The sequence below is a fragment of the Ostrinia nubilalis genome, chromosome 5, assembly GCF_963855985.1.
Source record: "Ostrinia nubilalis chromosome 5, ilOstNubi1.1, whole genome shotgun sequence".
Classification (NCBI taxonomy): Eukaryota; Metazoa; Arthropoda; class Insecta; order Lepidoptera; family Crambidae; genus Ostrinia; species Ostrinia nubilalis.
This window is the reverse complement of record NC_087092.1, coordinates 2,440,077-2,465,233: the sequence shown is the minus strand read 5'-3', so window position 1 is coordinate 2,465,233 and position 25,157 is coordinate 2,440,077. Positions and strand designations below refer to the sequence as shown.

The window sequence follows — 25,157 nt, the reverse complement described above, 5'->3', positions numbered from 1 at the left end:
AATGACAGATTGCACTTGAATTACCCTACAGGTGCGTTGCCGGCCTTTAAGGTGTAGGTAGATACGCTCTCTTCTTGAAAGTTTGTAGGTCGTATCGGTCCGGAAATACCGCAAACGACAGTCCATTCCACAGTTTGGTTGAATTTTTTAAACAAATTACACAAAGCAGTTTTTAAACAAAGTCTACCATTAGGTTATGATGTTACGGTACTATTCCCACCTCTCGTTCCCACCGCTGCAACTCCTGTGTAGCCAGGATCTACAGCTTGACCGCCAATAAAAACCCAACCAGTGAAGGTCAAGAAATACTGTTATTGTGGAAATCCTTATTGGAGACCTTATAATCAGCAGAGGACCTTCTTTTAGTTGAAAATGACAGCATTGTAAGAATTTTTCAGTTTCAGTATTTTACCAACAGAATGTAGGTACCTAACTTCTTTCGGGCATGTTTATTTGCAAATTCTTTCTTTTTAATCAAGCTAGATTTAAATGTAAAAAAAATACTCACATCCTGAAAAATCAAAGTAAAATGGATAAAAATGATCCTACTACATCTTCTTTCATCATGTAGAGGTTAAATCGAAACTGAAGGTCCCATTTATATCGCAGGAAAGTAAAATTATGACATTGAGTTAATCATTATTTTATATTTTATTCAATGAAGGAAGTGTTTCGTATCTGATAAAAATAAAAACAGTTTTCTTCAATTTATTTGCACTTTATTTATTATTGCTATTCCTAGTAATATTTCATTGTTTTAATGATAAAGAATTGCCTTACATGCCATTGTTCTTGAATTTATTACTTGCTTTAAGTGTTTTTGTATCTCACGCCTTCTTATTGCAATGTAATAAAATAAATGTAGTTAAGTATACATAATACGTTTTGTTTCTTTTTTAGCAAGCGGTCTTAAAATAGCTATTGTCCTTTCTTCTTCTTCTTTTCGTGTCGACAACAAACCTACACAGTGTCAGCCCAAAACTCCGCCACAAGAGTGGCGTTGTCAGCAGCACTCATCAAATCCTCCTGAGTGGAGTTATTGGCCTTTTATAATGCGTTTCTTTTTTTTATTGAAATAAGTATATTTGCTAAGTACCTACATTTGTTTAATTTCTCGATTTTTTTAATTTAATTTCATGACTGCAGTTTTCTTCTTAAAGTATGAGTAAAGCTTCAACCACACCAGCGCGTGCAGATCGCCATCGGCGGCGCGACCACAATGGCATCAAAGGCCAATGACAGGTCGCCCGACCCATGACAGTTCACGCGACCTGTCATTTCCCTATGATCGCGCCGATGGCGATCTGCACGCGTTGGTGTGGTTGAAGCTTTAAGAACTCCATGAAAAATCATCATGTGCTTTCCACAACTTTTAGTACCCTAGGTCTAAAATAACTGTCTATCTTAATATCTTTATCAACGATACTAAGTATGAATACCAACTGCACAATATCACCATCGAGTGCATATTAATAACGAAGAGCAGGTACAAGATAATAAATATGGAGCAGCGGAAATGCACTTAATTAGACGTACCTAGTGTAGTAAAAATAATTTAGCGGTCAACCGATATCCTATCTGTGGTGGCGTCTGGCTTATTTTCTAGGCTGGGTCTATGAGCACAGCGGATTAAGCTAATCCCAACTATAATATTATAAATGCGAAAGTAACTCTGTCTGTCTGTCTGTCTGTTACGCTTTCCCGCTTAAACCTCGCAACCGATTTTGATGAAATTTGGCATAGAGATAGTTTGAGTCCCGGGAAAGAACATAGGATAGTTTTTATCCCGGTTTTTGAAACAGGGACGCGCGCGATAAAGTTTTTCTGTGACAGACAAAATTCCACGCGGGCGAAGCCGCGGGCGGAAAGCTAGTGATTTTATAAATAGATTATTGTTTTAAGGCTTGGTTACACCATCTTATTTTACTTTAACCAACGTCAAAAGTTGCCTAATTCCATACAAAAAACACCGGGTATGGTTATAGTTACGACTAAAGTATGGTGGTGGAACTTAGTCTTAAGCTATTAAAATAACAGCCAGCCCAGCGTTGTGACCGCAATAGTATACTTCTAGGCAATTTTTTTGTTTGATGTAAGACCGTAGTTACAGAAAAGGTATTGTTTTTTATTTTCCCTTTTCAGTCAGGTAATTTTTTTTACTTAGTATACGTATTTTTGAGATGCAAGTGCACTCATATCCGAGTGGTTTTAAAACTGAACAAATTAAAATTACTCCTTCATCGTTTTCCAGCAATAATAATTCCGCATTGATCCACTTAGATTCAACAGAATGCTTAAGTTTATAATTAACTAGCTTTTGCCCGCGGCTTCACCCGCGTGAAATTTAGTTTGTCACAGATCTTCATAAATTATAGATTATATGTTATTCTGGGTTAAAAACAATAATACTGTAAAGTTTCATCAAAATCCGTTCGGTAGTTTTTGCGTGAAAGAGCAACAAACATCCAGACATCCAAACTTTCGCATTTATAAAATTAGTAGGAAGGAAGCAGGATTAATTTACTGAAAATTGGTTAAATACTGCATTATAATTAATAAAAAATCCCCGTAACCCGCTATACGTGAGGCCACACCTCACCGGCCGCGAAGCGAACAAACTAATTGCACTCGTATGCAGTTCAATGCACTTGCAATTAAGGTGTACTGAATGTGTTATTTTTATTGATTCATTTAGCTAAGTGGCGATTCGGTCCACTTTGAGTGATTGATCGGAACGAGTTTAACGGTTGAAGTAGTATTTTAATAATGCAAGTTAATTCTGTCGGTTGAGTGAGTTATTAACTTTAAAGATACGATTGTGCTTTTTTAAAAAAAATATTTTGTTGAGCACGTTCCGGCTTTATTATTAGCAACTCTGAGACTGTTTTAATTGTATTGTAATACAATTCTTTTTCTTCTATCTTCTGTGGTTTCACCTAGGGCACAGTCCCGGTGCTAGACACATAAAAACAGGTCAACCTAGAATACTTATAAAAATCATTGGGAAAGTATAAAAAAGTGTTTTCTATAGTAAGTTATTATCTAATGCTGTAGTTTATAGGAAGGAAATGTACTTCTACTCGTACCTCTTTATTAGGACGTGTACTATTGTTAGCCTTTGCACGAGTAAATCAGAAGATAAACTATTGCTTTTAACAGCACAAGCAAGTTTAATATTGTTTTTGGTAAAGGAATAATTTGTGTAACCACTGCCGAGTCAAACTACATGACGATCAGAAAAAAAGCTTAGGCTGGGTTGCACCATCAAACTATAACAATAACCGATGTTTTTTGTATGGAGTTTGACAGATTTTTGACGTTTCTTAAAGTTAATATAAGATGGTGTAACTCAGCCTTAAACAAAATTCGATACGTGCTTATTAATAGGATTGAGTCGGCGTAAAGTTGACTCTACAAAGGCTTTCTTCTCTTTTCCCATCAAGTTGCACAAGCCAAACGAAGCCGATCGGCCTCCAACCTGGTCACGTGACCTGCGCGGGCGGCGCCCATAAAGGCTTCATTCAATTATCGCCTTCGCCTACATCTAAAGATACGTAAAAAAGGTTGTCGCTTCGAGCAGTTATGTTAAAGGGCTTATGACAACTTATGCCAGTTTTCAAAATCAATCCCAAATTTTTAAGTGACCGCTATAGCAACAAAATTCCTGTTGTGTTACCATAGGGGTCACTTAAAATTAGGGATTGATGGTGAAAACGAGCATTAATCACTCTACACCCTGGAAACCTGCTAGTTAGCAAAATAGGTCAATATGAGCTTCTTACCGTAAATTATTGAGTTAATATTTGCTCTACCTATCAGTTAATTTTACTCAAATTGCTAGGCAAAGTGACAGAACCGGGTAAGTCAGAAATCACGAAATTGTATTAGAATTGACTCCCAGTCTTGATCGCATGAGAGAAACCGACTGATTATAATCTATTGGAATTTAAACAAGATATTGAATGTCTATTAAGTTTACGGCCAGCTTTCTGATTTTGCAACTCAAACTCACTCAACAAACTAACTAACTTTTTGTTATTCAAATTCGCTTTCCGCCCACGGCTTCACACGCGTGGAATTTTCTCTGTCACACAAAAATTATCACGCGCATCCCTGTTTCAAAAACCGGGATTAAAACTACCCTGTGTGGTTTCCCGGGACTCACACTATCTCTATGCCAAATTTCATCAAAATCGGTTCAGTAGTTTAGGCATGAAAGCAAGACAGACAGAGATACTTTCGCATTTATAATATTAGTATAGATAGTATCTGATGTTCTGAGTGCAGTGCGCACGCGCAAGTTTCTTTAAATGGTTCCAAATACAGTGACGTCTGTACTGAGTATTTATGATCAAGATTACGCATGGAAAAATGTCAGAGAAGGGTTATTATTTGATTCGTTGTAAATAGCATAGCAACTATGAACTAAAAAATATTTTCTTCCTTGTGTACCTAAGTTATAGTTTAAGAATTTTATAGTACTTAGTACGTATAAGTAACAATCCAACTCAGTAGCCATAGGAACACTCTGTGACACATAAATAGTTACTTTAGTCGGCCGTTTGGTGTAGTGGTTCGAAACGGACTACTATTCCGGAGGTAGCGGGTTCGATTCCCGCACAGTACAAACATTTATGTGTATGAACATATTTGTTTGTATTGGACTGGGTGTTTTCTATGTATAATAAGTATGTATTTACAAAAAAAAAAGTATTTAAGTATGTTTAAATCCGTTGTCTAGTACCCATAGTACAAGCTTTGCTTAGTTTGGGACTAGAAGCGCAGTGTAAAATGTCTAAGGATATTTATTTATTCATTTACTAGCGGCCGCCCGCGACTTCGTACGCGTGGATCTCGTTTTACCCCCCTTTCATCTATCTTACGCGGTTCAGATTTTTTCATACAATTTTTTTTCCCGCTTACTCCCGTTCCCATGGGAATTTTGCAATATCCTGTTGTAACTAAGCTTTAAGTTTACTAAGGCACCTGCATGCCAAATTTCAAGGGTCTATCTTACGCGGTTTAGATTTTTTCATACAAATGTTTTTTCCCGCTAACTCCCGTTCCCGTGGGAATTTTGCAATATCATGTTGTAACTAAGCTTTAAGTTTACTAAGGTACTTGCATGCCACATTTCAAGAGTCTATCTTACGCGGTTTAGATTTTTTCATACAAATGTTTATCCCGCTAACTCCCGTTTCCGTGGGAATTTTGCAATATCCTGTTGCAACTAAGCTATAAGTTTACTAAGATACCTGCATGCCAAATTTCAAGAGTCTATCTTACGCGGTTTAGATTTTTACATACAAATGTTTTTTCCCGCTAACTCCCGTTCCCGTAGGAATTTTGCAATATCCTGTTGTAACTAAGCTTTAAGTTTACTAAGGTACCTGCATGCCAAATTTCAAGCGTCTATCTTACGCGGTTTAGATTTTTTCATACAAATGTTTTTTCCCGCTAACTCCCGTTCCCGTGGGAATTTTGCAATATCCTGTTGTAACTAAGCTTTAAGTTTACTAAGGTACTTGCATGCCACATTTCAAGAGTCTATCTTACGCGGTTTAGATTTTTTCATACAAATGTTTTTCCCGCTAACTCCCGTTCCCGTGGGAATTTTGCAATATCCTGTTGTAACTAAGCTATAAGTTTACTAAGGTACCTGCATGCCAAATTTCAAGCGTCTAACTTAAGTGGTTTAGATTTTTCATACAAATGTTTTTTCCCGCTAACTCCCGTTCCCGTGGAAATTTTGCAATATCCTGTTGTAACTAAGCTTTAAGTTTACTAAGGTAATGCAGGTAGCATGCCAAATTTCAAGCGTCTAACTTAAGCGGTTTAGATTTTTTATACAAAAAGATTTTCCCGCTAATTCCCGTTCCCGTGGGAATTCTTAAGTATCCTATAACCTGCCCAGGAGTATGAAGAATAATTGTACCAAGTTTCTTTAAAATCCGTCGAGTAGTTTTTGTTTCTATAAGGAACATACAGACAGACAGACAGACAGACAGACAGACAGACAGACAGACAAAAAATTTACTGATTGCATTTTTGGCATCAGTATCGATCACTAATCACCCCCTGATAGTTATTTTGAAAATATATTTCATGTACAGAATTGACCTCTCTACAGATTTATTATAAGTATAGATTTATTATATACTTTTTTACAGAAAATACAAAAATGGGACAAAAAATCTAGGTGCGGACCTAGATTTCTTTAGTACAACCAGGCACGGCACAGCCAAGCAGTCTGTGCCACACTTATGTAAGGTGTTTAACATTAGCACCATACTTCCCATGCATGCAGAAAGTGCATTTGCATCACAGGTGTGGCGCAACTATGGTGATATTTCTGGTGTGGAATACTAACCAAGTAACGTGGGAGGTGTTACGGTTCTTTGAAATAGTTTTACTAATAGGCAATTTAAGAGAAGAGAGAGAATTTTATTGAGGAGAAAATGGGTTAAGGATTTTCTTCTTTCTTTTGGTATTAATGAATACACAACTGGAGCAGAAACAACCAACACGCTGGAGCAGAAAAACGATTTTTTATTATGAACGACGAACACAAAAGGCGGTGGAAATGTCTTCTTTGTCCAAAACCTTCCTCGAGCACTGCAATGATGGTCTCGACTCCCATCATGGACAAAGTTACACTGAGAAAGAAACAGACCGTAAACATAACAACAACTAACTCATTTGAATCGTTAGCTGAAACCTTATCGGATGATGAAGATGAGGATGACATGTATTCAAATACACAAGAGGAGAAATTAAATAGAAGCTGCCCGGAATTGTCATGTATTAGAGCAGAAGATTTGGACGAAATGAAGGAAAAAATGTTAAGAATGCAAACGAAATTAGATATAGCTGAAAGAGAAATTGAAAAATTAGTAATAGAAATTCGAATCTTTTGAAGGAACTAGCTGAAAAGGAAATAAAGATAAATAACTTAAATCAAGTCTGTAACTCAAACCGAAAACCTCGAAAGAAACGAAAATCGAATCAATCTAAGTCAATGATTTCATTTGCGATCAATGAAAGTCTTGAAGGATTGAATATGGAATTACCGGAAAAACTTATCAAGGAAGCGTCAGCCAGTGAAGATGATGTATTGGTGAAAGAAAATAGTACTTTGCAATGCAAGAAAAGCATACATATTTTTGGAGACCAATATCTACGCGGATTTGCTATAAATTGCTCGATTCCCGAAAAGGAAAATGGAATGACTTATACAAAATTTCAAGTTTAATCAAGCCGCAAGCAAGAAGCTGTGATATTCTACCAAGTTTAGACACATTGACAAGTAATATTGGAAGAGATGATATAGTCATCATATCTGCTTTACAGTAATTTATGTAATATATTATTGTGCACGACCGCCCACTGTTGGGATCTGAAGTAGCCGCTCGGTGTGACGGTGCGTGCACTGGGTCTGATCGGCGGAGCTCGAACCGCCAACCGTTCATCGATAGCTTCTAAATAATAAAACAATGGACTGTATGGCTTCTTTTATCACTTCACAAATTCACAAATCTTCACTTAACACTATGTAGGTCCTGTCCTTAAGTCTAGAACTACACTACACTTTGCCCGTTCGAATAGGGCAACCGCGTCGCGTTTAGGAGGAGCTTAGCTCGACTCGCACTTATTCCGATTCCTCTGCACTGGACTGACTGGATTCACGAACTGAACTGACGAACTGACCTTTTGGGCTCGAGGCGCGCTTCTTATGTCTTGTCTGAGAGCGAGGGTTTAGTCGCGGCAATCGCCCTTAATCTACACCAATCGCCATGCCCGAATGTAGGCTATCTCTCTTTCAAACCCTCCCTCTCAGACAGACGCGTCCGTGAGCGCTCACATGCCTATCTCGCTCACTCCTAAGCGATTCCCTATCTTCTTATTCTTAATTATCTATTTTCCTTAATTAATAGGTGTCCTCTTTATTATTTTCATGTAAAAAGTAGTACATAGGTTTCGTCTTTCCTTATATATTACAATTTAACTTAGCCCTTAGTAAATTACATCTTCTATAAAGAATTATTCATCATTTTCCATCTTTACTTACGTAACTTACATAAACGGTTATTATTTCCATAAATTATATATCAAGCTATTTAATATTATTACAGAGACCATCAAATACATGTTAAAACCTTAAATATTCAATAATTAACATACAAAACATACACATTTACAGTTTACGCGCAACGGTGTACGCATTCGTTCGCGCCACTATTTCGCCGATTTCCTCCTTCTCGGCGAGTCGTCCCCAACAGTTCTCCCCCCGGCGAAGCTCCCGGCGCCGCCTACTCCATCCTCAGCACGGCGAGCCGAGTCACGGGGCGTCGGAAGACGCCGCCCTTGGTCCGGATCTCCGCCACTCGTACTGCTCCGTCAGGCCCCGGCCAAACTCGCTCCACGACGCCTCGCGGCCACGTGTTTCGGGGTAGGGCGTGGTCCACAACGACCACAAGGTCGCCAGGGGCTAGTTGTCGCTGCTGGTTCTGCGATTGGCCGCGCGGTACCAGGGTAGGGAGGTACTCGCGCAACCATCTCCTCCAGAAGGCGTCGGCAAGCGCTTGCGTCGCGCGCCAAAGCCTCTTCTCGTCAGCGCTTGTCGGGCCCGTTAGGGGTAGACCCGATGATGTCCCCAACAGAAAGTGGTTAGGGGTGAGGGCCTCGGGATCTCGCGGATCAACCGAGACGTGGGTGAGTGGGCGAGAATTGACTGAATGCTCAGCCTCACTCAGCAATGTGGCGAGTACCTCTTCGCTCGGTACCCGCTCGCGCAGCGTGGCGGCCAATGCCACCTTGATGCTCCTGACCAGACGCTCCCACGCACCGCCCTGGTGCGGAGCGCCTGGTGGGATGAACTGCCATCGGACCCTCTGTGTGAGAGCCGCATCCTTCAGCTCCGGCAGCCACTCCTTGAACGCTGCTCGCAGTTCCTGGTCCGCGCCCCTGAAGTTGGTCCCATTGTCGGACCAGATCACTGCCGGCCATCCTCGTCGCGCCGCCATCCGGCGCAACGCCATGATTGCAGAGTCGGTGCTCAGGGAAGGTACCAACTCAATGTGCACTGCTCGCGTGGTGAGGCACGTGAAGAGTGCACCCCACCTCTTCTCTCGACGGCGCCCGATCTTCACTAGCATCGGGCCGAAGTAGTCCACTCCGCAGTGAGTGAAGGCCCGCTGAAAGTCTTTCAGTCGGGAATCAGGTAGGTCTCCAGTTATTGGCTGCTGCGGTGTCGCCTTCCTTATTCGACAAAGCTGGCACGAGTGTGCCGCTGAGCGAACCACCGTTCTCAGCCCCAGTATTGCGTACTTTTGCCGCAACTCGTTCACGACTCTCTCATTGTTTGCATGGAGAGCCCGCTCGTGGTAATGTTTCACCAGCAACTTCGTCAGCTGATGCCTTCTGTCTAGGATGATCGGCCTTTTCACATCCTCGTCGACTGCTGCTCTTTGTATGCGACCCCTCATCCTGATGATGCCCTCGTGCATCGCAGGGTCCAACGCGAATAGTCGACTTTCCTTTGGAATCGGCTTTCCAGTCCTCAATTCTTTTACTTCCTTGGGGAAACTCTCCTGTTGCGCCATGATGGTTAGGATCTTCTCCGCGCCTTCCAGGTGATGCACGTCCAGTTCTCTTTTGCTCTTCGTCTTCACTCTTTGGATGAAGAGCAATACATACGCCAACGTCCTCACAAGTTTCTCATAGCTGGAGAATCTGCTCATGTCTATGAGGGTGTCATGTGGCTCCTCTTGCGCCGTGTGCACCGCTCGCTCCTCCAGTTCAGGCCATGAGGCCTCCGGGTCTTTCAGAAACTCGGGACCGTTGAGCCAAGTCGTCGTTATGACCTCCCCGTCCAGTTTCTTCCTGGTCGCCTCGTCGGCGACATTCATTTCGGTGGGGACCCAGCGCCATTCTTGGGGTTCGGAGTCTTCTTGGATCTCTCCCAACCTTACTTGCACGTACTGTCGCTCCAGCTTGGCGCCATTCCTTATCCAATGCAGGACGGTGCTGGAATCGGTCCAATAGAAGGTCCGGCTGAACCGCAATCGATGCTCCCGCTTCAGGGAGACCGCGAGTCTGGTTGCGATCACTGCTGCCTGCAACTCCAGCCTTGGGATAGTCTGGGTCTTCTTTGGCGACACTCTCGCCTTGGAGGCGAGCAGGCTCACCCCGGCGCCTCCGTTCTTCTTTGGGAAGCGCGCGTATGCCACTGCTGCATAACCCTGCTCGCTCGCGTCGCAAAACATATGTAGTTCGCCCTCTTCCGTTTCCCGCAATTTATCGTACTTCCTTTGGATTTTAATCTCCGCCAATTGGTCGAGCCTGCCGAGCCAAATCTTTATTTCTTGGGCTTCAGGCGCATCCAGTTCTTGGTCCCAATCAATTTCTGACTTCCACACATCTTTTAATATAATTCTTCCAGTCAGTATGTGCGGACTAATTAGTCCCAGTGGGTCATAGAGAGACATTACCAGACTTAGTGTTTGTCGCTTGGTTGGTATCTTCATCCCGTCCTTGATCTCGGCTGGCACCCGTGCCATCCTTGTGTTGAACCCTATCTGGTCTGTAGCAGGGTGCCAGATCATGCCCAGTGTTTTGTCGGGGGCCTCTGGTCTATTTGTTAAGATGACATCCTCTTCTCGAGCTAGCTTTTCGACCGGCAATGTTTTTAGCACTCCTGTGGCATTGCTGCTCCAACACCTGAGGTTGAAACCCGCTCTTTCGTGTACCGAGTTGACTTCTTCAGCGACTTCACTCGCCTCTTCTTCTGTTTTAAAACTATCTATATAATCATCCATGTAGTGACAGTGGGTGATGGCCCGATATGCTCTGGGGTGCTCCTTTCTAAAAGATTCGGCGTTATAGTCTCGCGCACTGTGTGCTAAAAAGGGGGAGCAGTTTGCGCCAAATATTAACCTCTTGAACTGATATCGCTGTGGCGGGTTCGTTCGATCCTCCCCCCGCCACAGGAAAGTCAGCGCAGGCCGGTCTTCCTTTCGAACCTGCACTTGTAAGAACATTTCTGCGATGTCAGCGGAAACTGCCACTTCTTCCTCTCGGAAGCGGTACAAGATGCCGGGTAAGTCATTTAGACGGTTAGGCCCCTCCAGTAAATAATCGTTCAGGCACCGTCCGTCGCTTTGAGCTGCAGCGTCAAAAACCAGGCGTATCTTCTCTGGTTTGTTCAAATTTGCCGTCGCGAAATGCGGAAGGAACCACCTCTTTTCTTCTTCTAGTCGTGTCACGGGTTCCACATATCCTTTCTCTATTAATCTTCTTATTTGCAGCTCGTAACTTGATTTAAATGTCGGATTCCGGTCCATCCGCCGTTCGAGGTTCACGAGTCTCTTCAGCGCCTCCTTGTAGCTTGGAGGTAGGGTAACATTTCCTTCTTTCCAGGTTAACCCTACCTCGATGCGCCCGTCTGGCGTTCTGCGCACTGTCTCTCTAAACGTTGATTCGGCCTTCTCCTCGGCGGGCTTGGTGGCCTTCCTCACACCCACACCGAGCGCCTCCATTTCAAAATTCCAAGCCACTATCTTCTCTAGGTTGTCCACGATGTGGAGCACCGTTCCACCGTTCTTCTTTATCATCCTGAACGGCAGGATCCCATGGACCACCCATCCCAGCGGAGTCCTAGTTGCCGCTGGCTCGTGCTTTGCTCCTCGTCTCACGTCGGTGGCCACGAGCAAGTCCCAATGATCGGCCCCTATTAGGACCTGTGGCTTCGCCTTTCCATAGGTCAGACCTTCTATGTCCTTTAAGTGCGGGTACTTCGATACACGGCCTGATACTGTCTGAGGTGTCAGCTCGAAGTTCTTTATTGTTCTCAACACCAGCTCGTGCTCCTCATTCTCGAACCGGCCCTTTATGTTTAACTGTACCTCGCGGCTGGCCTCTTCTTTCGTTGTCGCATTGACCCCCTTGATGGTTATGGGCCTCGGCGTCCCGCCCTTGGTTAGCGACTTCGCTAGGTCAGCGTCTATCAGTGAGACCGTAGCGCCTTCGTCCAGAAGGGCGTAGGTCCTTACCTCTCCTAGAGACACCGGACACATCTTTAAAAGTACCTGCCGATCCGTAGTTGCGGTCGCAGTCACGACGGTCTCCTGCACAGGCGTAGTTCTCCGGTCCGCGTGCAGCAGGTGGTGATGAGGTCTAGCACAATGATCACAGGGACGGGCTTTGCAGTTTTGCCGTCTATGAGTGGACACTAGGCACAGGAAACACAATCGGCACTTCCTTATCAGTTCCCACCGATCCGAATCACTTTTGTCTTTGAACCGATCACAGTCTGGCACTACGTGATCTCCACCACAACACACGCACTTTATTTGTCTTTTATTGTCACTAACTTGTCCATTATTGTCATTGCGTGCGGTCGTTTCACTCGCGTTATATATTCGCGCACTTTTCTTCACTGGCGGCTTCGAAGTTGAGGCTTGTGTTCCGGAACCGGAGGCCATCGGCGTATATGAGTACATCATCGCTTTGTCCGCCTCTTCCATTAGAAAGCGAGACAGTGCTACGATGTCTGGTTCCCCCGGCCGCTTCCTGTCCGCTGCGAAGTCACACCACCTCGTCCGTGTGTGAGGATTGAGCTTCTCAATGACATCCCTCGCCAACATAGGGTTCATCAAATATCCACTGTTATCGATGTTTTGAATAATCGATACGATATTCTGGAGCTTGATAGCGAACTTGTTGAGATCCATTGCTGCGGCTCCTGGTTTCGGCAGATGTCTGATCTCTTCCAGCGCACGATCTATTATGTGCTCTGGCCTTCCATAGTACTGGTCTAGCGTTCTCACTATCAATACTGGATCTGCTGCAGTGTAAAGTAGAGCCGCGACGACCTCTCTGGCCTCTCCCCTTAAACTTGACCGCAGCTTTGCTAGATTGTCGGCCGGTGTTCCCTTCGTTAAAATCCCGGAATCACGGATTGCCGCTCTAAACGGAAGCCACTCCGTTGCTGCTCCGCTGAATATTGGCAATTCCTGTCTCCCCGGCCGATAAGCCATATCTCTGATGGCTTCTGCTAGTTGTTCGATAGCGCGCCCGCTGCTTCTTTGACGTTCCCGCGCAGGCGTCCGCGTCGGCGATCTTGAGTAGCGCCCCTCATCGGGGGGCTCCCCCCGTGGCGCTCCCGTATCCTCAACACGCGTCGTAGTTGTCGCGGTCGCAATCGGCTGCTCGCGTAGCCAGCCTTCGACCCGCTCGTGTGCGTGGTCGCCGGTTTCGCTCGCAACTCTCTCTTCTTCTTGAATGTCTTCGATCTCGGCGGCCAAACGTTTCTTTATAAGGTCCGCTTCGAGTTCAAGTTCCTTCTTTCTAATCGCAGCCAACCGTTCCGCTGCCGCGATCTCCGCTGCTCTTATCCTGGCGGTCGCACTTGAGGTTGACCTCACTGATGGCGCACGTATGGTCACAGTTCTTGGCACCTCTGTTCGTGAGGGTTCTCTTTCTTGCCCCTCTCCTCTCGGGGGTTCCATTTCTTGACCCTCTTCTCGTAGTGGTCCAGTCGAAGGTGATTGCGGCGGCTCCGCGAACGTTCGCCTCAGCGTGGCTTGTCGCGTTCTCGGCTGCTCCTCCGCGGGTTCCCTGCCGTCTTGGCTCCGGGTAACCACCATAGTTCCAGTTGATGATCGGGTTCTAAGTGCTTGTCGTCCGTAGGGTTCCAACTATGACCCGCTTCCTTACGTTCCGGTTTCCAAAGTCCGGGTTCCGTAGCTCGGGTTCCTTAGTTGGGGTTCCGTAGACCAGGGGTTCCGTAGTCCGGGGTTCCGTAGACCAGGGGTTCCGTAGTCCGGGGTTCCGTATTCCAGGGTGCCGTAGATCCAGGGGTTCCGTAGATCCGGCTCGAAGGACCAAACTGTGCACGACCGCCCACTGTTGGGATCTGAAGTAGCCGCTCGGTGTGACGGTGCGTGCACTGGGTCTGATCGGCGGAGCTCGAACCGCCAACCGTTCATCGATAGCTTCTAAATAATAAAACAATGGACTGTATAGCTTCTTTTATCACTTCACAAATTCACAAATCTTCACTTAACACTATGTAGGTCCTGTCCTTAAGTCTAGAACTACACTACACTTTGCCCGTTCGAATAGGGCAACCGCGTCGCGTTTAGGAGGAGCTTAGCTCGACTCGCACTTATTCCGATTCCTCTGCACTGGACTGACTGGATTCACGAACTGAACTGACGAACTGACCTTTTGGGCTCGAGGCGCGCTTCTTATGTCTTGTCTGAGAGCGAGGGTTTAGTCGCGGCAATCGCCCTTAATCTACACCAATCGCCATGCCCGAATGTAGGCTATCTCTCTTTCAAACCCTCCCTCTCAGACAGACGCGTCCGTGAGCGCTCACATGCCTATCTCGCTCACTCCTAAGCGATTCCCTATCTTCTTATTCTTAATTATCTATTTTCCTTAATTAATAGGTGTCCTCTTTATTATTTTCATGTAAAAAGTAGTACATAGGTTTCGTCTTTCCTTATATATTACAATTTAACTTAGCCCTTAGTAAATTACATCTTCTATAAAGAATTATTCATCATTTTCCATCTTTACTTACGTAACTTACATAAACGGTTATTATTTCCATAAATTATATATCAAGCTATTTAATATTATTACAGAGACCATCAAATACATGTTAAAACCTTAAATATTCAATAATTAACATACAAAACATACACATTTACAGTTTACGCGCAACGGTGTACGCATTCGTTCGCGCCACTATTTCGCCGATTTCCTCCTTCTCGGCGAGTCGTCCCCAACAATTATGCAAATTTCACTATTGTAAATGTTTTGTTATAAGTGTTAAATCCAACAAATATTTAAATACTAATAGATTGAATTATGAAATTGACATGCTCACGAAAAAATATAATAATTGTACATTTATTGACATAAAGAATGATTACTATGGTTTAAGCTCTTACTTACACATGCTTGCTTTTAAAATAAACATAGAGATAGACTTCCCTAGATACAAAAAGGAGTTCATTGATGTTCTATTTGAAAATAAAAATAAAGATTGCAGAAAAAACATAAATAAATATATTAAAACAACAAAACAGAAACCAATTACGCATTACTTTAAAGGAAACAATACATTAACAACAAAAAATACTACCGATGACATAAAAAAATCACAATATTTGCAGAACATTATTCTACACTATTTCCAAAAAATTAAACGATGCGATGGAAATAAGGTTAATAAATCAGTAGGACAAGCTAAATCAAACTTAGATGAATCACAAAATTTTTTCTCACAAGCAAAGGAGAATTTATTTTTAACATAATTCATCTAAATACACAAAGTATAAAATCAAAAATAGATCAACTAGAGATATTGTTGCATGAAAGACATATAGGTAGATGTTTGCTGCTTTAGTGAAACTTTTTTAGAATGCCATGAAATGGACATTCTTCAAATTGACGGATATAAAATCGCAGCTTATTTTTGTAGAAAACGTAAAAAAAGAGGAGCAACTTGAACATGTAGGACTACGTGGTATTGCCCTAAAATTAATGGAATCATATTTGACAAATAGAATGCAGTCCACGATATTGGATACATATGACAAAAAAACGAAAAGTATATTAACAGTGCAATCCAATTACGATAAAGTATCCATTGGTGTACCGCAGGGCAGTGTACTGGGGCCTTTATTATTTTTAATCTACATCAATGAACTTCCCCTGATTATAAATCATTCCTGTGTCATGTTTGCGGATGATGCTACATTGTTTATGTCACAAGACCGAGCAAAAAATGACGAACTTGTTGGTGAAATTCATAACACACTAAACATTGTTATTGACTGGTTAAAATCTATAAATTTAACTGTAAATCTAGAGAAAACCAAATTATTAGAATTTAGAAATTATAAAAATGATCCACTAGAATTAAGTATTAAAATTGACAATAAATTAATAGAAAAAGTGCCTGACATAAAATTCTTAGGTTTAAATATAGATACTCATATGAACTGGAAGGCACATATCGAGACAATAAATAAAAAATTGTCAAGTGGTTGCTATGCCTTGTCGATTTTAAGCAGTGTTTCCTCAGAAAATGTAACTAAGAACGCATACTATGGGTACATATATCCTCTATTGACATATGGCATAATATTCTGGGGCAACTCTGTTAATGTTCAATCGACATTTATACTTCAAAAGAAATGCCTTCGCGTAATGTACCACATTGACAAATATGAAACTTTGAGAAATGTATTTAAAGATTATAAATTTCTGACTTTGACGGGTATCTATATACTTGAAACATGTGTATTTGTAAAGAATAATAAGGATCATTTCTGTGAAAAAAGTAAAATTAAAAAGAATCTTAGATCTCAACATGCTTATAACATTTGTATTTTGAAATCATCAAGTTATATTTATAGCAAGAGTACCTTGATTACAGGAACTCGAGTGTTTAACCATTTGCCTAACTGTATAAAAGCACTAGAAAACCCGCAATTCAAACAGAAATTGAAAGAATGGTTGTTGCAGAAATGTTTTTATAACCTAGATGAATATTTTAATAACTTTTGACATAATATTATTTATTTACATTTGTTTTTTATTATTATTTTAAATTTTCTATTAACATATTGTACATCCGAAATGGATAACTGTTGAAGCCACTAAATTATTGTTACCACCTTTTGTACACAGTTTTGACAATAAAATTATGATTATGATTATGATTATGACAACTATTAAAGTAATGATTATGAGACATGTAGATGCTCCTTAAAACTAACATATTTCACGATTTGTAAGTACTATTTAAATAGTCTATACAAATAAAGAAATTTTGACTTTGACGCAATAGTGGAAAGTTCTCGAGTGATGACAACGAACCGGAAGATGTAGTGTAGGCGTCCTCCCACTCGGTGGACTGACGATCTGGTGAAGCACCTAGATGACCGGTTGTTGTGAAAATCCTTGGGGGAGGCCTTTGTCCACTACTTAGTGGATGCCCTTTGGCTGAAACGATAAGGTCTGAGACGATTCAGCTGTGACGTATATTGGCTTCGCTTCGCTTAGGCCTAATTGGGTTGATTAAATTGTATTTTTTGCAGTGACCAAGCATTAGTTATTGACTCCGTGAGTCATACTAATTTGATTAATTCCTATGTAACAGGCGGGGTTTGCGGTCACGCGAGAAACCCATATTTGTGTCACGGGTGCGGCGATTTTCATAATGTTATGTGTAGATTACGCATTGACATTACGCCTAGAATATTCAGGAAGTGATAAGAGAAGTTTGTGTTTATAAGATAGGTCGTCTACCTTGTTTTTATGGTGTATGGTGAATTGGTGAAAGTAACAACAGCTCGTGATTCCAGAATTTTGAAAATAAGGCTAAGTTGTACCGTCTTACTTAACTTTAACAACGAAACAAAAGTCTGTCAAATTCTATACAAAAAACGCTTGTTATGGTTATAGTTAGGGTTAAAATAAGCCCAGATAACAATTTAAACTTGAATCTGACTTGCAGTAAGTTTGATGTATCAAAAATGAAGCTTTGTTTCAAATTTGCCATGGCAAGTATATAAACTTGAGGCAAGTTTAAATCAAACTTTCTAGTTTCCGAGCGACAAACTTGCATTAATGTGTTTCTATAAAGTATATGCAAGTTTGCCTTAACAAACTTGCATTATGTCTGCTTCTATAAATTATATGTAAGTTTGCCTTAACAAACTTGCATTATGTCTGCTTCTATAAATAATATGTAAGTTTGCCTTAACAAACTTGCAATGAATATGCATGTTTGACATTAAATAAAACAACAAACATAACATAATATATTTTTTTATTATTTATACTTTTATCTTATCTTACTTTAAATGAGAAAAAATCGGTTTCATGGTCGCCGCTATTGGTTTTTTTCTTTATTTTGTGTTTCTGCTCTGAAACAAAAAGAAACAAGTATATTTACCACAGGTTAAGACATTATTTTACATTTAATTGTATAAGTTTCTGTACTACTAACAAAATTATGAACTATGTCTGAAATAAATATATTTATAGTAATCCTTAAAAACTACTATAAGGGTAAGGGGTTATTAGTTAAAATTCTGAAAGGAGCACATCTAAAATTTGTAAATCACTAGGTACATAGTATAAAAGAAAGTCGCTGTCTGTCTGTCCCTTGTGTAATAATAATGTAATATATGTATAACTAGCGACCCGCCCCGGATTCGTATGGGGTTCTATTATATAACCTTTCTCATAAATCCCTCTAACTATTGTTGAAAACCGCATCAAAATCCGTTGCATAGTTTTATAGATTTAAGCATAATGTATATAGGAACAGACAGCGACAGCAACTTTGTTTTATACATATGTATAATACATGTACCCGTGTGAAGCCGGGGCGGGTCGCTAGTGTAAAATAAAATACATCTAATGTAAATAAATTAAATCTTACCTTTTTGAAAGTCTAACTTTAGCTTGATTTAGCCAATCACTTATAATTTCTTTTAGACTGTCTTCAGTTACATCTTCGTTGATTTTTCTACATATTTCTGAAAAATAAAATAGAAATAATTAACACTAACAAACACGAATGATTCAGAAAATAATAGTAGTAGGTATATTGAGAGATATACAGGTGTATCTAAATGAATTCATTGGCAACCTTGCAGGGGGAAGCTCAGACCATCATTATGAACAACTTTATTTTCGTGATCAGTTTTTGTATGAAAACAGGAAAAATTGGTCATAGGAAAAGTTCATAATGATGGTCTGAGCCACCCCCTGCAAGGTTGCCTATGAATTCATTTACACCCTGTATAAGTTTGTAATAAAATAAAGGTACTTACGAAAGATTAATTTATAGGTTTCTGTACTCATAAATGACTTTTTATTCGAATTTTTCATCTGTTTCCCAGTTAACGAATACAACTCGGCTACATCATCTAGAATTATTCGTCTCAACATATTAGTCGTAAGGCTTCTTACATTTCTGCCGCCAATACCAGACAAAAATGACATCTGAAATTTAATTAAAGTAGCATTAGAATGTTTTCATAGAATAATAAAATTTGCCCTGTGTTTAAGTATTTCATTTATACATACTATTGCCTGTATTCTTGTTTATTTTTAAATGGTCATCGAAATTATTAAAGCTTGCAATATCTTTTACTGGTAGACTTGCCAAAAGTTCTGAAAGACCTGCATTGTCATCTGTTGGTGAAAATGTTTCTTCGGACCTAGCTAACGGTAAATCCAATTTTCTATTGATTTCAGCCATTTGGTTAGCTAGGTCTGACACAATCTGAATCGTATGACTCTGCTGTATAGCATATTGCTTGTTTGTAATGCACTCTGTAACAAATAAAAAAACATGGAAAAGTCATAACTAAAACAAGTGAAAATATGAAATTTTGTCGCATTGCATCTTTGACGAGAGAAGCTCATTGCATGTTATAAAAACCTGTTACCTGATTGGCAGTTAACAGCTTTGAGTTGTGTTTGCTTGGCCTCTTTAGAACCGGAGGTGACTGGGTAATTTACAGCAGACATTATGTCCACTGTCACTTCATTTGTAACATCATTTTCTGCTTCGTCTGAGTCCAAATTTCAGGTTTCTTCCGCTTTTTTTAAATGTAATCGTGCTTCGCCATAAGTTTCTGAAATAAATAAAAAAGTCTCACAATAGTAAAATCTAGTTATAACTTAGCAATACAAAAATAAAGAAAATTATTTTACCATAACTTTTAAGTATTTTTATTTGATATTGTGACCATGTTGCTTCAGGTGCAGGCATCTTCTTCAAGTTTGTTTTTGATTTCTTCAGTGCATACATTAGGGTAATAACAAGTGTTGGTATCTTAACCACTTTGATGAAACTATGCCAGGAGCATCATCTTCATCTAAAAATGTAACCAAAAAAAATTTTTTTGATTCCATTATGCAAAGTCTGAAACCAAATAACACTATTAATTATAATTATATTATATAGGTAATATAATAGATAGGTATGTAGGAGGAAATTTATGTTACCTTTGCTAAGACATAACTAACAATTTTAAGAATTAAACGAGGTAGGATAAAAGTACATGATAAGGTGGATAGGATGTTTAGGGGGTATTTTATATTTACATTTACAATTTTGAAGTGCTATGAGTGTAGCATTTTCATAGCAACATGATAATTATTGAAAGGAAAAACTATGACTTTTCCATCAATGTCAGTCACTGTACAGCAATTAATTTATTTTATTAGAGGATATTTGTTAATTTTAGACGTTCTATTTATGTATTATTTTCCAATTGCAGTGCAAGACAGGGTCCACGATGTACATTTACAACTTACAATAACACCTTTCTGTTACACATAGATAATTAGAAATAGATATTGAGTAATATGCATAACTAAACAGGATCGAACATGCAGGAACTATTTAGGGTTAGGAACACTTGGAACACGTTGCCTGGGTTTGAAAGTAGGTAAATAAGGTTTAAGGGATAGATATGAACTACATATTATCATTAATTCCGTTTGTAAAAGTAAAAATAAATGAACTAACCTTTAATCTTCAGCACGTCACGCGTCCAATTCGCACAACAGAAGCGTTTATTAAATAAAACACCGTGCAAAACAAAAAAAACTTGTAGGTTCTACGTTCTACCACTGATTTTGTGCACTGCAAAACACAGATTAGAGAGTATGCTGCAAAAGTGCAAAACAAACACTTGGCTGTTTTTTCTTCCGGAACCGGAAGTTTTTGTTTTCTTTTTTATGGCTTCGGGCGAGTGACGTTGGCGTATGACCACTAGTGATTATTTGCAGTGTTGCCAGTCGGGTCTTGTCAGAAATTACCAGAAATATAAAAAAATTTAACCTTTTTGAATAAAAAGTAACCTTCATACGGGGGGGATTGTGTAAGGTTGTGTAAGGTTGTTCATGGATGGTTCACATGTTTACCTAAATTCGAAATTTTGACCATTCCATGAAGACCGAAAAGTGACCGGTCGTATAAAACCGTTTCATGGATTTGCGTTTTATTATCAAAAAAACATTTGCTAAAACTCATTGTCTTTAACAAATAATAAATCAAATTCATGTTTAAATGCAGTTTATGACATAATTTTTAAATTGTCACTATTAATATTTTTACTGAATAACCTGTAAAAGTTAATTCTACAATTTCTGAAAAATCACCTAAAAGTAACCTTTTCATTAGTGTAACCTAAAAGTAACCAATGCAGTTCAAAAGTAACCTAAAAGGTTACAAAAGTAACCTTCTGGCAACACTGATTATTTGCTCCATGCGTATGACAGTTTAACGCAAGTTTGTAACAAACAAAAAACAAACTTGATACTTCATCTTTGAAACATAGCGCAAAATGCAAACTTGCTTCAAAATTAAAAAAGCCTTGAAACATCATACCTAAATCAAAAAGCTTACAGCAATATTGCCACAAACTTGATTTGTCATATTTGACGTGACAATCTAATTTCAAATAAAAATCATGTTTGCAGCAAGTTCGCTTGCTATCTGGGAGGTAGCTCAGAATTTAATTTGCAACTTTTTCTTAAATCCATCACCGAAACTTGACAAAGGAATATATTTTTAAGAACATAATTTGAATCAATTTGATTTTAGAACGAAATAATGGAATCAAATGACAATCGGTCGGTATTTTCTTCATAATTTTTGTGACTGGCTGGTTTTCTAACAGTTTTTTTAATTTATTGATCTACATTTATTGCAAAATGAGTAGGTATTGAAACATTGCAAGTGTCAGAGTGATATAACGAACGAAACCGAGCAGACTATAAACTAACGTACATTGTAAGAGGCTATTTTCAGACTAAACAAAGGATTTCTCGGATCTCACTTACAAATAGTAATTCTGCATATTGACTAATATGAGCTTCATGTTCCTTTGTTACGCGCTATTTTTGTGACTTATGAAATCCTTTAGTTAATAGGGTTTTTGATGTATAATGATTGATGTAGATAGAAAACATGATAGGCATCAAACTATGTACAGTCGCGGAATGAAAAGGTTCGTTACCTTAGTGTCGGTTTTCGCTTGTACTAGGTACTGTAAGAGTCAAACCTGCCAACATAACAGTGCAAGAAACAGTGCTGCTAACATTTAAATAAATATGACGTTTGCTAACGAATAAGGTTTTGCTTGTTTATTTTTCTATCCCATCAGTGCAATGCAATGATGACATTGACCAATTGACAATAGTTTTTGAAATAATAATGGCAGATTGAACCAACAAGAAGGTTTTAGTTTATCAATCATAATAACCTTCTTGACAAGATAAATCGTCAAACAACATTGATCTGAATAATTTTGAACTTTACTGACGAACAGTTAAAGATTATTTTCTCTAACTCGAGATTATTCTGTAACATAGTTTCAAAAGGTAATATGTGCTCGCGATTCGTTGAAGGAATCAATTTGAAAACTGACGAACCTTTTCATTCCGTGACTGTACATTGAGTAAACAAGTCTAGACATTAGGTACGAGTAGATTCTATTTTCATAAGTAAACATAATATATTGGATGTAACTTAAACATTATAATCGATGTAACTTTATTAAGTATTTGGGTTTCTCAATAATAATACTTAACACAAATGAATTTAAAAAGTGAAAAGGCATCATTGCTTCTTCAACACTATTATTGGTATTTTCGGTTGATTGTTACTATATCAATCATAGAGTAACTTATGGATTAGTAATACTTAAGACAGTAATATTTTATTATACAGATGGTGTGAAACATAGATAAAAATTTTCTACGAAAGAAAAACTATTCAATAACAATCTTGAAATAATAATCTCGTATCTCGTAATCTATATGTCATAAAGTATCTTTGAAATAAATCTTACGATCGATAGAGTTATAAATAGTAAGGTTTTATCACCCGGAGAAGACTTACTTACGCCCGTATCCACAAACATTACTATGAGGTCTCACAGTGCGCGTGGAAGCACAGGGTGACACACGAACCAATCACAGAGCTCTATTCAACGCTGTGCGTTCGATTTGCTGCTTCACTTAAGCAACCATCGTTTGTGAATACGGAGGTTAAATCACTCGCAATCAAAAATCATGCCACCCAGCTTCTGTAGTCATTTGCTTTCTTCCAAAAAGTGTGTGTAAATACACCGATAACATCTAAGAGCCAAACCGCGTCTTGCCCCAAATAAAATACCTCTTTCAATATCATTTAGTATCACGACCGCCTTAATACAATTTGTTAGCAGTATAATCGGCTGCATACGACATAACGGTGGTGTAATTACTGCCCCAGTCATTAACTCCAGAAGGGCGTTTAAAACGCTGTGCGTGCACTGTGAAATTTGAATTTCTTGCATAATTTCGTAGACTACTCTTGGTGTAGACGCAACGAACTAAAAAATAACGATCTCAAGACTACGTAGAGATAGATAATTTTAAAAGTTTCAGTCAACTTCTTAGAATTCTGAGTTTTTTCAAAATCATCCTAATCAATTTTGGTATGAAACTTTGTTTAAAATATTTTTTTTATGTTTATTATTATTTACAACATAATTATCAATTCCTGTTAAGTTTGTAAAAAGTTTATACAACTCTATCAAAGTAAAAATAAATCCTACTATCCTACGATGTTTGTTACTTTTACGAAAAAACTACTGAACGGATTTTGAAGAAACTTTACAGTGTTATTTTTTATAACTCAGAACAACATTACTACTACAAACTTCACGTAAACTGACAAACTAAATTTCAAGCGGGTGAAGTCGCGGGCAAAAGTTAGTGCTAAATATTGTAATAACAGCGTGGGACGTCCACCTACAAGGTGGACCGACGACATCGTAAAGGAAGCAGAGAAGCGCTGGACGCAGGCCGCTACCAATCGATCAACATGGAAAGCATTGGGGGAGGCCTATGTTCAGCAGTGGACGTCCTATGGCTGAAATGATGATGATGATGATGAACAAATGTATTTGTCTGTTTAGGTATAATAATAATACAATACAATCATACAAATAATATTCTTTGGGACGTCTAAGTGTAAAGTAGTCTACACATAATGCACAAATTCTCTCCAAAGGCATTTTATTTGAGTCTCCGCGATAAAAACCGTTTTATGACTTCGGTGTCAGGACCACCGGTGCCAAAATATCTGTTAAGACTCAAAGGGACGTTCTTTTAATCATTCTGCTTAATTTTAAGTGTAATTATCTGCATACGTCACATTTTAATTATTCTGAACAGCTTTTTCAAATACGACTACCTCTAAAAGTAGTTGGGTATCTAGGCTAGGCAGATTTTCAATTGTTTTGCCATCGTACGAGTACAGTCAGCGTCAAATAGATCGTGACACCCAAAGTGGCCAAAAGTTGACAACACAAACTCGTGTTGCGAACTTATTGACAACTTTGGATGTCACTGACTGTACGTCGAAGACTTAGGCACAGTTGCACCACCTATCTTTGACCCAAATTATAACGATAACCGGTGTTTTTTGTATGGAGTTTGACAGATTTTTGACGTTTGTCAAAGTTAAAGAAAGATGGTGCAACCCAGCTTAAGTTAATACTCATTTATGTACATTTACAAACCTTTCTAAGTACATACATCTACACAATTATGTATTTATATCATCAAAAACTAACTGTGTGGTTTGGAACCGTTGTGTTCATTTAGTTTAGGACCCATATTGTTAACCCTTAACTGGTATCGTGGGGGCCGCGCGGCCCCCACGCATGACTTTTTCTTTGATTTCTAAGAAGCTACGCATCGTTGGCAGCCAAAATTTTTGGTATTCTCATTTCGGCGCTACTCGCGTCTGGTGCAGGCGTTTCAGCACTGCATCATTCACCAGGACGAAGATATGCACGTGTTGGGGTCCGCGCGGCCCCCACAATACCAGTTACGTTAGTTTTTTTTTCATGGCAATTTTTATTTTTTTGCAGTATTGATGACTTTTAAGTGATAAAACAATAGAAGATACCTAGAATGAAGTTTTTGATCCCAAATTAGTGAGTAGTAGCATGCCAGAAGAAGAATATCGTAATAATAAAATTATAGGTCATTGTGAAGACCCAATAACCAATATTCGGTCGATAATGAGGAAATTGATTCTGATTCTGAAGTTT

General features: G+C 39.5%; 2 protein-coding genes across 3 annotated transcripts in view; both read right to left on the bottom strand.

Moving 5' to 3' along the window:
- The window catches only part of LOC135072114 (uncharacterized), a 521,318-nt gene that overhangs the window by 363,400 nt on the left and 132,761 nt on the right, over positions 1-25,157 (bottom strand). The window lies entirely within an intron of this gene.
- Positions 17,877-20,854, bottom strand: LOC135071682 (uncharacterized). 2 transcript variants are annotated; one of them, XM_063965458.1, is made up of 7 exons: positions 20,573-20,854; positions 19,753-19,963; positions 19,485-19,673; positions 19,199-19,368; positions 18,864-19,035; positions 18,470-18,566; positions 17,877-17,948 (listed from the first exon to the last, which is right to left on the bottom strand). In XM_063965458.1, exons 3-7 carry the CDS (start codon positions 19,564-19,566, stop codon positions 17,915-17,917), a joined length of 555 nt encoding a protein of 184 aa, XP_063821528.1. In that variant the 5' UTR covers positions 19,567-19,673; positions 19,753-19,963; positions 20,573-20,854; the 3' UTR covers positions 17,877-17,914. The 2 variants fall into 2 exon arrangements, with proteins under 2 accessions (XP_063821528.1, XP_063821529.1); XM_063965459.1 differs by having other exon boundaries at positions 19,753-19,916.

Coding starts and splice junctions, on each gene's coding strand:
- LOC135071682 (XM_063965458.1), bottom strand. CDS start 19,566: ATGTCTGCTGTAAATTACCCAGTCACCTCCGGTTCTAAAGAGGCCAAG. Junction 19,369..19,484: donor AGCTGTTAACTGCCAATCAG/GTAACAGGTTTT, acceptor TATTTGTTACAG/AGTGCATTACAAACAAGCAA. Junction 17,949..18,469: donor AAAGTTAGACTTTCAAAAAG/GTAAGATTTAAT, acceptor TTTTTGTTTCAG/AGCAGAAACACAAAATAAAG.